General features: G+C 41.4%; 1 protein-coding gene across 4 annotated transcripts in view; it reads right to left on the bottom strand.

Moving 5' to 3' along the window:
* Positions 1–13,846, bottom strand: part of OSBPL1A (oxysterol binding protein like 1A) — a 187,755-nt gene that overhangs the window by 144,679 nt on the left and 29,230 nt on the right. For all 4 annotated transcript variants that reach the window (XM_012745965.2, XM_075993584.1, XM_012745966.3 and 1 more), the window contains one exon: positions 2,030–2,141. In XM_012745965.2, the coding sequence (XP_012601419.1) occupies positions 2,030–2,141 (112 nt within the window). The remainder of the gene's footprint in view (positions 1–2,029; positions 2,142–13,846) is intronic.

Genomic DNA, 13,846 nt, shown 5'->3' with positions numbered 1-13,846 from the left:
CCCTTCTCCCAAATATCAGCTCTTTGAGTATTTCAGTATGATTTTATTATGCCTACAAATGTCTTTCTTTCTGGGATAAAACATTTCCTGTCTCTCTGTGCCTTATCCTATGGCATGGTTTCTGGTCTACCTACATTCTTGGTGAGTTACTTGATGAACCCTGTAGTCTGCTAGTGACCCATTTAATGCTCTATTCACAAACGACATTACATGCGCCTAAGGTGATCTCATTAGAATGGAATCACTCAATTAAGTCTCCATTTCTATTTCCCAGGCTAGGATCGCGGCAGCTGACAAATCATATTAGCCATAAAGTCAACTAAGCCCTTGTCCTTGTGCAGTTTGGGTTTTCAAAGGGCTCTAGAGCATGTCTTTACAATTGCCCTTATTAAATGCCAACTTGTCAGACTAACCTAACATTCCGGTTTGTCAGGAAAGCCTCAGTTCTGCGTTCTCAACTAGTTATAATTAAAATGATAGGACAGGATCAAAGACAGTTCCTCTTCCTCCCAATTGCGTCACGATTTATTAAAGGGCAGGAATCACATCTATGCTCTACATGTGCACAAATCACATAATGCAATGCCTGATAGGAGCTACTATGTGTTGATTTGGCTCTTCATTGACAGTGAGAGGGTTTATTTCAAATGCAGGAGCAAGTTAAGATGTCTGACAAGTAGATATTATTTTGTAACTAGAGAACAAGTGAGATTTTATAGTTTTCAGAGCTAATTGGAAAGTAAAAAAAAAAAAACCAAAATAAAAAAGCAGGATTTGGGTTTTTATAAGATAAAAATACTAATAATTAAAATTAAGAAACCAACATCTTTTAAAAACAAAATCATAGGCCGGGCGCGGTGGCTTACCACCTGTAATCCTAGCACTCTGGGAGGCCAAGAGGGGCAGATTGCTCAAGGTCAGGAGTTTGAAATCAGCCTGAGCGAGAGTGAGACCCCCGTCTCTACTATAAATAGAAAGAAATTAATTGGTCAACTAATATATATAGAAAAAATTAGCTGGGCATGGTGGCACATGCCTGTAGTCCCAGCTACTCGGGAGGCTGAGGCAGGAGGATTGCTTGAGCCCAGAAGTCTGAGGTTGCTGTGAGCTAGGCTGACGCCATGGCACTCATCTAGCCTGGCCAAGAAAGCGAGACTCGGTCTCAAAAAAACCCACAAACAAATAAATAAATAAAAAATAAAATAACAAAATTATATTGTCCTTCTCTGAATTTCAAAGGAAAGAAACACAGGGTATGTGTGAAATTGCTACTCTAACTGAGTATCTTTTATTCACAAAGTAGAAATTAAGGATCTTCTCTTATCTACATTAGATATACTACTGAATAATTACAGCAAAGCCTTGGCTATTCAGAGAATGACCCTATTGCAAAAGGGTTTCCCAATGTAAGTTTTTGAAACGTTTTTGTTTTAAACTATTTTAGAGTAATTCCTCTGAGTTATTGCAGACTTGTGTGTCTTCTTAAAAGCAATTTATTTATTTATTTTTCCCCAAACACCTATAGCAGAAGCAAATTAAATGCAATTTAATCTTTGATGTTCACAACAGTGAAGCTGATCCATCAGGAAATCACTGTTGCCTGCCACACTACAATGAAGTCCTCAGGAAAATTAACCAGCCAGAGCTGTCGTCCTCCATAGCTATCACTCCTACAGCTCCTCTGTCCTGTACTTCTGTATTCCTGCACTACCATGCTTTCAGCCTATCAGCCATGTTCCCTCAAGTCTCTAATTTCCTACTTTTAATTTTGTTGAGTATTTGAACAATAGATTATTATAATTTGCCACAATTTTGTATAAGAGTTTAAAAGCTGTAAGTAAAGAAATTCTTGTATACATAATTCTGTGTCTAATCAACGACTCCCAAATGACATTATCATTAGAGCACAGGCTTGCTGACCTCTATTTTGGTATTAATAATAATATGTTGGAAGCCAGTTTTACTCATATTCTAGATGTTGGCTATAACTAAAGTAAATGCCATTTGTGTTAAGATCCATAATATTTACCTTCAAGCATGTTTCTGATTTCTTTGTCATGAGTGACTTCTTTTGCTGTCTGTCCACTCCCATTAACAACAGTAGTATCGGCATTATATTGCAAAAGCAGCATTACCAACTCCTAAAAAATATAAAGAAATTATTTTCAGCTATTATTAAGCTAAGACTTTATTGCATTACAGCTCTTTTCCAAATTACTATAGTTGCCACAACAGGAAAAAAAGTACTATGTAAGAATCTTTTTAACACATCAGTTATGTCTACAGTAAGTGGTGCAACTAATTGACAGTTGCCTAAACAATTACCAATCCACACTTAATACACAGCCAACTTCTATAATTGATTTTTAAAGTAAATTATCTGGTTGTTTTACCAAAATAACTCATGTGGTCAAACTAAATGTGTAAGTAAACAGTCATTACTTAAATTAGAGCAGGAAGTACATTCACTTAACATCATTCCTCTAAGTTCTGTTGAGAAATATAATGTCCCCAACAGACCTAGATTTTTAAAAATTAATTTTGATGCTTACAGAAAATATAGTACTATTTTCTAAAGTGATATAGACTGATAGAACATAACACTATTGAAGGAACGGTTATAATGAAGCTTTATAATTAAGCATTATATAAGCATCTCCTGACATCAACATTCAACAGTGGAGAATAAACTACCTCAATTTATGTTTACAATAAGTGGCTAACTGCTCTTTTGGAGCTTTCAAACTAATTGGCAATGTACATGAGTCCAGTATCACTGAGTCAGTTACAAAACTTAACAAAACAGCAGAAATGGAGGAGATGGAGAGAGGCAATATTAGAAATTTGGTATTTGATTATCCTGGGATGTACAGTACCCAGGAAGAGGATGATGGCCTATACTTGCTCTTCAGGCCTACACAAAGGGAGGCTGAAATACATGACTGTTCTAACTTCTAGACTGATGGTGCCTATGAAATATGAAGTGATATCCTGGTCACTATATGTTACATTGTCCTAGGAGTTTCACTGCTCCTTTGGGCTATATTTCCTACATTCTTTAAAAATATTTTTTATAGTTAAAAATGCATAAATAAAATCTAAAAACCACAAACAGGAGAAAGAAAACAATATATTCATTATTCTAGTCACTAAACCACTATAAAAATTTTGATATATTTTTTCCTAATAATTTTTCCTATAAGTTTGAGATTTTTAAAATATAATTTTATTTATATGCCATTTACATGCCTTTTACCTAATATATATTTTGCAGTTTATTACATAGTGTTTACACATTTTTCACAGCTGAACATTATTCTATAAAATGTATGACACATTTTAAAAATAGGGGAATGGTTTTTAAGTATCTAACATTTTAATAAAATGAATTCTTATAAAATATCTTAACATTTCCTATTATTTTAAAGGTAACATTTTGGGAGAAGTATTTTCATACTTTATGTAAATAGTTCATATTAGTAAGGAAAGTAGAAAAACCCACAGAATGATTTTTTTAAAAAATCGCAAATCATATATCTTATAAGAGATTTGTGTCCAGAATATACAAAGAGCTTTTACAACTCAACAATAAAAAGACAGCCCAATTTAAAAATGGGCAAAGATAACAATAAACAATCCAAAAAGGAAACTAAGAATTATATGTACGATAACATAAAAATGCTTAGGAATAAACTTAACTATGGAGGGAAAAGACTTGTGCACTAAAACCACAAAACACTGCTGAAAGAAATTAAAGAAGGCACAAATAAATGGGAAAATATCCTGGATCATGGATGGAAGACAGTATCATTAAGAGGATACTACCCAAAAGCAATCTACGGATTCAGTGCAATCCCTACCAAATCCCAATGATACTTTTTACAAAAACAAAATCTTACCCTAAAATTCATATTGAATTTTAAAAGACCCCAAGTAGCCAAAACAGTATTTAAAAAAGAAGATCAAAGATGTAGACTCCCCCATCCTGATTTCAAAACTTAACTACAAAGCTACAGTAACCAAAACAACATAGACTGGCATAAAGACAGACAGAAATCCCATAAATAAATTCTTATATACATGGTCAAATGATTTTTGACAAGGGTGCCAAGACGATTCAATGGGGAAAGGACAGTTTTTCCAAAAAAATGGTGCTGGGAAAACTGGATATCCACATATAGGAGAATGAAGTTGGACCTTACACCACATATAAAAATCAACTCACTATGAATCAAAGACATCAGAACTAACATTATTAAAACTATCAGAAGAAAACAGCAAGAAAATTTCATGAGATTGGATTTGGCAATGACTTCTTAGATGACACCAAAAGCACAGGCAAAAAAATTAAGAAATAAATTGTACTTCACCAAAATTAAAAAACTTTATACACCAAGGGGGACTACCAAAAGAATGAAAGGGGATGGGCACGGTGGCTCACACTTGTATCCCAGCACTTTGGGAGGCCAGAGGTGGGAGAATCACTTGAAGCCAGGATTTCGAGTTCGAGAACCACCTGAGCAAGAATGAGACCCTGTCTCTACAAAAAAATAGAAAAATTGGCCAGGCGTGGTGGCGCACACCTGTAGTCCCAGCTAGTTGGGGAGGCTAAGGAAGGAGGATGGCTTGAGCCCCGGGTTTGAGGTTGCAATGAGTTGTGATAATGTCACTGCATGCTACCCTGGGCAACAGACCAAGACCCTGTCTCAAAAAAACAAAAACAGAGAATGAGAGGAAACCCAGGCTGGGCCCGGTGGCTCATGCCTGTAATCCTAGCACTCTGGGAGGCCGAGGCGGGCGAATTGCTCAAGGTCAGGAGTTTGAAACCAGCCTGAGCAAGAACAAGACCCCGTCTCTACTATAAATAGAAAGAAATTGGCCAATATATATAGAAACAATTAGCTGGGCATGGTGGCGCATGCCTGTAGTCCCAGCTACTCGGGATGCCACGGCACTCACTCTAGCCTGGGCAACAAAGCGAGACTCCGTCTCAAAAAAAAAAAAAAAAAAAAAAAAAAAAAAAAAAAAGAAAGGAAACCCAAAGAATGAGAGAAAATATTTGCAAATCATATATATGATAAAGGATTTATATACAGAATATATAAAGTAATTCCTAAAACTCAGTAACAAACAAACCTGGATTAAAAAATGAACAAAGAACTTGAATAGACATTTCTCCAAAAAAGATGTACAAATAGCCAATAAGCATATGAAGAAATGCTTAACATTAATCATTAGGAAAATGCAAATCAAAACTAAATGAGATACCATTTCACAACCATCAGGATGCCTAAAATTAAAAAGGCAGACAAGTGTTGGCAAGGATGTGAAGAAACTGGAACCTTCATGCAATGCTAGTGGGAATGTAAAATGGTGCAGGTGCTTTAGAAGACAATTTCACAGCTCTGCAAAATGTTGAACACAGAGTTACCATATGACCCAGCCATTCCACTCCAAGGGATACACCCAGAGATATAAAAACACATGTCCACACAAGAACTTGTAAGTGAGTGTTCAGAGGAGTGTTACTCCTAACTACCACCACCTGGCACACTCAAGGGATCTTATTTGTCAACCTATCTAATACTTCATTTAGTGGTTTTATACCATTTTTGCAACTACTCAGAGTTCTAGTAATTAATCTCACTGATATGAGCTTCAAAAAAGGGATCAAAATTATTCTGGGGCCGGGCGCGGTGGCTCACGCCTGTAATCCTAGCTCTCTGGGAGGCCGAGGCGGGCGGATTGTTCGAGGTCAGGAGTTCGAGACCAGCCTGAGCAAGAGCAAGACCCTGTCTCTACTATAAATAGAAAGAAATTAATTGGCCAACTAATATATATAGAAAAAATTAGCCGGGCATGGTGGCGCATGCCTGTAGTCCCAGCTACTTGGGAGGCTGAGGCAGAAGGATTGCTTGAGCCCAGGAGTTTGAGGTTGCTGTGAGCTAGGCTAACACCATGGCACTCACCTAGCCTAGGCAAAAAAGCGAGACTCTGTCTCAAAAAAAAAAAAAAAAAAAAAACCTATTCTGGAACCTGATGGATATAAATCCCAAAAGGGGTGTGGGAAATGAGCAGAGAAATAGTATGTGCAAAGGTACAGAGAGGTTCCTCAGTTAAGGAAAAAACACATACTTTAATAATGTGAAAACAGTGTACAGGAGGAGAAAAGAGAAGTGCAGAAGGGGAAGTAAGAGTTAAGTCGGTATATGCAACCTTAAGGAGCTTGAGTTCTCCGAAAGGTGACGGTACATCATCATTGAAAGGTTTCAGAGGAACGCTATCATACCTGCAAGTTAGAAAGGTCACCTGACCGTCATGTGAAGGAGGTTGACGGCAGAGGTTCTCAAAGTGTAACCCGCAGACCTGCAGCATCAGCATCACCCTTGAACTTGGCAGAAATGCAAGTTCTTTGGCCCTACCTCAGACTCACTGAATCAGGAAACTCCCATGCTAGAGCCCAGCAATGTGTGCTTTAAGCAGCTCTCAGACAGGAGAAATAGCATCAGAAAAGGTTGTTATTCATCGAATCAGGATTAGAAACTCAGAAGACACCTCAAGAGACTAGCAGTTAGATTTCTACCCCAGGGGCTTCAATGAAACAGCCAAAAGAGATAGGTCACTGTCTACTCTTAACATCTCAGTGGTTAGAAAGCTTAATTGTCTTCAAGAGTCTGTTGCAACACCAACTATTCTTATGTTTTAAAAAATAAAGTTTTCTTTACGCTTAACTATGCCTCTCTATTGCCCAAATTAAAGACCACCCTATCTTCTTCACTACTGTTTACAGATACCAGACAGTTGTCATCTTTCTTCCCATCATCCCTTGATATCTAAGAATTCTTCATCGAGTCCTAAGCAGTCCCTGGTGCTCTAAGAAAGACCAACTCCATTCTTTTCCCTCACAGGGTACTCCTTTCATCAGCTGAATGGACTGTTCTCTTCTGAATCTTCCAGTGTCTCCGCTCTTTTTATTAATTACTCACTTAACACACTGAAGTACTGAGCAGTGTGCCAGGCCCTACAGAGAACGCATTCTTAGACGACGAACACTGAAGGGACGTGAGGAAGAGAAGGCTCTCGCAAAACCGAAGCTGGGATTAGGATGCTGACAGGAGCACCTGTAGAGGACAGAGTGAGATTAGGAAAGGTCAGAGAAACAACTGAGGGACAGAGCAGTCCAGGTCCAACGCGATGGACGTGTTCCCGAGTGGAGGTGGACCACGGGCAGAAGTACAGGAAAAACTGCTTCAAAGACAAACGCAATGCTGTCGAGGCAGCAGTGCTGGAGGAAGACAAGTCCCGTGTCTCAGGTACGTGATCTTTTAGACACCTGAGGGGCCACTAAGGCGGCCGAACAAGCAGCTGGACAGAAGACCTGGGTGCCTAGGATGGGGAGAAATTACAGATTTCCAAATAATCCCCAGGAAGAAAACAACGAAGCCAGAAGAGTAGACCGGTTTGTTGAGGGAAAAGTTTCAAGGAGAAAAAGAGAAGAAAGGTTAAAAAAAAAAAAAAATCAGAGGAACATCTATAATGAAGGGTAAGGAAAAATACCAGAAAGGAATTGTAAAAGCAGCCAGCGAGATAAACTGTACAGTGCCTCCTCCCACAAAAGCGATCCGTTTCGATAGAGTGCAGTTACAAAAAATAAGAAACTCTTCACCCACTGATGACCTTTTGAAAAAATTCAATTAACTGGTACAGCCAAGATCTAGACTAGAAAGGGTCAAAATAATAAAGGGCTAAGGAAGTAGATAAAAAGAAGGTATACACATTTTAGTATCTTTTAAAAACCCGAGCCAAGACAAGCAATCTGCTCAGAGAAGCCTTCCTCACCCACTCTATCTAAAGTAGCATTTACCCACCCACCAACTCTAATCCTTTGCCTTTCCTTTTTTTTTTAATTTGGCCACAAGCCAACCTGTTTATTGTTATAGCACTTATAACCTCCTGCATTTGCTGTTTCCCCTTTATAAAAGGAAGGGGTTTGGTCTGTTTTATTCACTGCTACACCCCCTGCACCTAGAATAGTGGCTATTTATTTTTGAATATTTAGTCCTAAAAGATATTTTGATTAAAATATTCCTGGCCAAGATAGCACTTTGACTAATTTGTCAAATACTAACGACTAATAAGTTAAAGGTATAAACTATTAATGTTGAGCATACTTTCATTTTTTAAGTTTTAATGAATGCACACAGCATGTCCAGACTACCAGTATACATAAAGGTGAGATTGAAGAGTGAAGGGGACACAACTGTGAATCCTATGCCCCACCACCACCCACCTGCCCTGGCTCCTTGGTCTGCTCAGTAAATTTTAGCCATTCCCTTATTGTACCATTGTTATGTTGCCATCATCATCATCACACAATACATCTCAGATGAAATACTCTGAGAAAAATCTCCATGCCCGCATTGATTTTTTTAAATAACTGCTTTATTAAGATATAATTCATATACCATAAATTTCACCCTGTTAAAGTATACAATTCTGTGGCTTTTCCTATATTCAGAAGTATGTATCATCATTATTTAATTTTAGAACATTTTCATCACCCCAAAAAGAAACCCTGTATCTCATTAACAATCACTCCCTATATCCCCCTTCCCCTGAGCCCCTGGCAACCACTAATCTGCTTTCAGTCTCTATGGATTTGCCTATTCTGGATATTTCTATTAAGAAATTGAAATCATACAATATGTGGCTTTTTGTGTCTGCCTTCTTTCACTTAGCATGTTCTCAAGGTTCATTTATGTTTTGGCATGTATCAGTGTTTCATTCTTTTGTACTGCTGAATAACAGTCCATTGTATGAACAAACCACATGTTTATCCATTCATTAACTGATGAAGATCTGGGTTGTTTCTTTTTGGCTGTTATGAATAAAGCTGCTATGAACATTATTCCCATGCTGATTGTTCCAGATGATTTTTTTTTCCATAAAATTATATACTTTCAACAGAAATTCCACATGAAAAGTTTTACTTCTTGTGATTTCTTAATTTTTATATTTATTTTTTTGAGACAGGGTCTTGCTTGGGCTAAGTGCAATGGCATCATCACAGCTCACTGCAACCTCAACTCCTGGGCTCAAATTGCTGAGAGTAGGCAAGCATGAGAATACAGAACACCCTCGAGCACAGATATGAGGACCATTTATAGCACTCGCAGGCTCTTCTCCATGGCCACCCATCTGGTACCAACGAGAAAGATGGTGTGGGTGACCACGGAACACCTTCCTCGATGGGGCAGACCTGCAGCTGGGGACCCTACCACTCTGCAGAAAAGGCATGAAGCCCCACCCACGTCCTTCCCCAGTAAGGAACCCGATCACTGTGGGAAAGGCAGCAAACCCTCATCCACAGGCACAGGAAGGAGCCTTTCAGCTAGGGAGGAGGAAAAGGAAAAACGTTCTTCACCACCAAGGGAGGGGCTGGAAACTCTCAGGAGCCCACAGTTCAAGGGAGGGACAGGATCACTAGTAAAGACCTGCCTAAAATGGAGGCTGGACAGGGACAACAGAGAATACTGCCCCATTCCCTATCTTCACCCCAAGACTAGCAAGTACTGAGAATTCAAGGCAACAGCGGACTATTAATGGGAGAAGAAAAGTGTGGAGAGAAACCTCTGAGGTCCAAAGCACACTAGGAAAGCTCTCCGAGGGCGAAGCAGGAGAGACTCAGCCTGTGCCTGATGCAGAGGAAATACTGAATTTACAAACCAAAGGAATATGAAGGCTTGAGTGCACTGGAGTAACCGCAGCAACAACCAATCACAGTAACAGATGGAGAATGCCTTCAATGAGGCCGGGCAGCACGATGGCTCACACTTGTAATCCCAGCACTTAGGGAGGCTGAGGTGGGAGGGTCACTTGAGGTCAGGAGTTCAAGACCAGCCTGGGCATTATAGCAAGCTCTGTTGCTACAAAAAAAAAAAAATTCTTTAAATTATCCAGGTGGCTTAGAACTCAAGCTTATAAAAAATAAAGAATGGCTTTAATGGGCTCATCAGTAGATATCAGAGCACAGCTGAGGAAAAGACTCAGTAAACTTGAAGACAGAAATAGAAAAGAGCCAAATCCTAAGAGAAAAAGAGAGGGGAAAAAACAGAAATTGAACTGAGCATCCAATGGCTATAGGGCAATTGTCTAACAGTCTAACAAATGTGCAATAAGTTAATGGAAGAATTTAGTATGAGGCAGTCGTTTCTCAATCTAGCAAAAAAGGGCAAAAATGGGAAAAGGTGATGAAAGTAGTAACTGCTGCCATTTGTCCATTTAATTTTGCCCTTAGGAATGCTGAGTTCTAGTAACCGTCCTCGTAACTCTCTGCAGGTCGGTCCTCCCAGCCTCCCAGACCTGCTGCTCATTCCAATAACTGCATCTCCCTGGCTTCTGATGGGTAAGTGCTCTCCTGGCTCTGTTGCGTCCTGTCACACTGCCCACCCACTGCCATCAGTGAGCTCAGGTCTGCACGGACGTTCTCACAGCAGCCCTAGACCACGGAGGAGAACTGCCAGTGAGTTTCTCAGTGATGCTGGTGCCTTTCTCACCAGCGACCTCTGCTTAGGTAAACGATGTATCCCCTGAGCCCTCCTGTACCATATAATTCCCTGGTATGCTTTCTAGTCTTATATACTACATCCGGTATAGTATGCCCAGTTATTAAAAGCCTGTCTTTCATGGTAATCCTAGCATCTTGACATCTCTTCATGGCGAACACTGTGTTTTTCCAACATTGCTGGGGACCATCCAGTACAACTCAATTTGTACTATCAAAAGAAACCAATGATGAATAGAGGCTGAAGACAGTCACCCCAATAAAAGTCCTGATACCTTGTCCAGTTTCTGGATCTGAGTCAACTTTGGACTCAGAACTATCATGTTTACTGAAGGGAGAGGCCAGATCCTACAAGGAAAGATTCTGCAATACCACCGCAAACACACTGTCATAACCCCTCCGAACCTAGTCCCAATGGATTGGTCATTTACTCAGTTAATTGTACACGGGGGAAAGGGAAACACACAAACGTCTCAAAAACCGTCAGATGTAAGGTCCGACTTGACACTGATGCCGACAGACCCACAGTGCCACGAGGCCCTGTGTTAGAAAGGGGGAAGGAAGGAGGTGAGATGATAAATGGTACACACACCCAGGCCTGCCTCACAGTGCTTGCCCTGGCCGGGTCCACAGATACACCCAGTGGTCTTTCCCCTAGTCCCTGAACGCAAAATGGGAATAGACACATTTAGTTGTTGGCACCACCCTCACATTGCCTCCTTGGTCTGTAGTATAAGAGCCAAATGGAGGGCCTTGAAGCTACCCTCTCCCAACCACTGGCTGCGACAAATCAAAACCAATATGCTGGCCGGGTTCGGTGGCTCACGCCTGTAATCCTAGCACTCTGGTAGGCCGAGGCAGACAGATTGCTCGAGCTCAGGAGTTCGAAACCAGCCTGAGCAAGAGCAAGACCCCGTCTCTACTATAAATACAAAAAAATTAATTGCCTAACTAATATATATAGAAAAAATTAGCTGGGCATGGTGGCGCATGCCTGTAGTCCCAGCTACTCGGGAGGCTGAGGCAGGAGGATTGCTTGAGCCAGGAGTTTGAGGTTGCTGTGAGCTAGGCTGATGCCATGGCACTCACTCTAGCCTGGGCAACAAAGTGAGACTCTGTCTCAAAAAAAAAAAACAAAAAAAAAAACCAATATGCTGTACGGGGAGGAATGGCAGAAATTAGTGCCACCTTTAAGAACCTAAGAGAATACAGGGGTGATGTCCCTATCATATTTCCGTTCAATTTACCAGTCTGCTACTACAAACACCAGATGGAATGTGGAGGATGACCACAACTTCCATGTACTCAACCAAATAGTGGCCCCAATTGTAGCCACTCTGACAAATGTGGTATCTTTGCTGGAGTCAGTAATACTACCTCGAGTACATGGTATGTAGCAGCTGATACAGCAAATGTTTTCTTTTCCATCCTCATCAGGAAAAAAGGTCAAAGACGGTTTGTACTCACTATGGGTAACAGTATACATTTGCGGTTTTGCCACATTCCATCTGGGCATCCTGCAGGACATCACGCTGGTCCACGTCATCAGCGACATCATCTAAGACAGCCAGATGAGCAAGAAAAGCTAGAACGCTGACAGCCTCAATGAGAAACCTCATCCCGAGGGTGGGAAGTAAATCTTAGGAAAACTCTGGGGGCTTTGCCATGTCAGTAAATTTGTAAGGGTTCGCTGGTCTGACGAATGCCAGGACATTTCCTCCAAAGTAAAGAATTACTCACTCCATCCTGCACTTCCTGTAACAGAGGAGGGAGTACAATGCCTGATTGGCCTTAACAGGTTCTGGGGCAGCATATTCCACACCTAAAGATAATGCTCTCGTTCCTATTCTGGGATGCCTGGAAGTCTGCCTGAACACCGGGTTCCTTGTGTCGAAGGACCAGCAGGCAAGAAGTCACCACCTTAGCAGAGGTAACTGATCAGCAGAAGACAGTAGACCTATACACAATGGGGACACGAAGAACATGTTTAGCGTGCATATGAGACACTCAGGTGCCTCCTGGCACTCTCTTGTCCAATTTTGACAGTAAGGGGACGAGTGTAGCCACTCCAGCCTAGGGAGGGCATGGCAACCAGGCACTCAGACCTCCAGGGATGAGGGCCTCAGTCACACCACCAGATAAGCCTCAAAGACCAAAAGGTGTGCTAGCCAAGAGCAAGGAGAATCTAGAGCAGGGGTCCTCAAACTTTTTAAACAGGGGGCCAGTTCACTGTCCCTCAGACCATTGGAGGGCCGGACTATAGTTTAAAAAAAAAACTATGAACAAACTCCTATGCACACTGCACATATCTTATTTTGAAGTAAAAAAACAAATGGGCAAAAACACCCACATATGGCTCGCAGGCCTTAGTTTGAGGACGCCTGATCTAGAATGACAGAGCAGGAGGAAAATGATCCTGCTGTGGCCTCAAGACCAACTACAGCACAGGAGCCACAGGTTCCCTGCACCTTTCCCTTCCAAGCTTCTTCCAGGAGGAAGACCCCCCCCCCTGAAGTCCTGAAGAAGCTGCTCCCAGAAACGTATGAAGTGGATCTGAGCACAGCAAGGGGTATGCTACGGTAAAGCTGCGATCGAAGCTCAGATCTCCCTTCAGGAATGTAATAGTTACCCCAGATGCCGGGAGTGGCCAGGAAGTGGTCTTCAGCTATTAGCCACGTGAGGGGTTGTCTCAGCCGAGAAGAGCCACGTGCAAGCCCAAACCCCCTTCCCAGGGTGGCCCGTATCCATGACTGTCCATCCCGGGGGGTATAAAGTCCTGGCCTCTCCCCCACAGTGGGAACCGGGGACAGCTCAGAAGGGTCATCTCTCTGTAGAGCTCCCCACACAGTGTGGGCTGAGGCACCGCTGGAGACTGCAGCAGCTCAGCTCGTCTCTGCCCACCCCTGCTGCCTCCCTCTTCCACAGGCAGGACGCCACAGCGCTCACAACCTGCTGCACAGCAATTTCCATCTCCATCGGCTTCCTCCAGAACCCAACCTATGACAAATGGCACCGTCTGTAACGTTCACCATTAAATGAAACACAGGTCAGGCTGTGTGGACAGTGTCTGACACATAGTAGGCCTCCGATACATGAGAGATGGCGTCCTAAGGAATAGCAGAGCTTATAGAAACTTCAGTATTATATATATCTCCTGTATGTTAGGTGAGAAAGATAATTTCTGAAGCACAGAACATAGAAAGCTTTGGTTTTAAATGTATTAAGATTCTCAATTCCACTAAAAAATAATGAAGGTCAGTGCCACAATCCAATTATTTACTA

This window comes from Microcebus murinus, chromosome 17 (assembly GCF_040939455.1).
Source record: "Microcebus murinus isolate Inina chromosome 17, M.murinus_Inina_mat1.0, whole genome shotgun sequence".
In the NCBI taxonomy this organism is placed as follows: domain Eukaryota; kingdom Metazoa; phylum Chordata; class Mammalia; order Primates; family Cheirogaleidae; genus Microcebus; species Microcebus murinus.
Note: the sequence above shows the minus strand (reverse complement) of the source record. Positions and strands in the feature narration are given on the sequence as shown.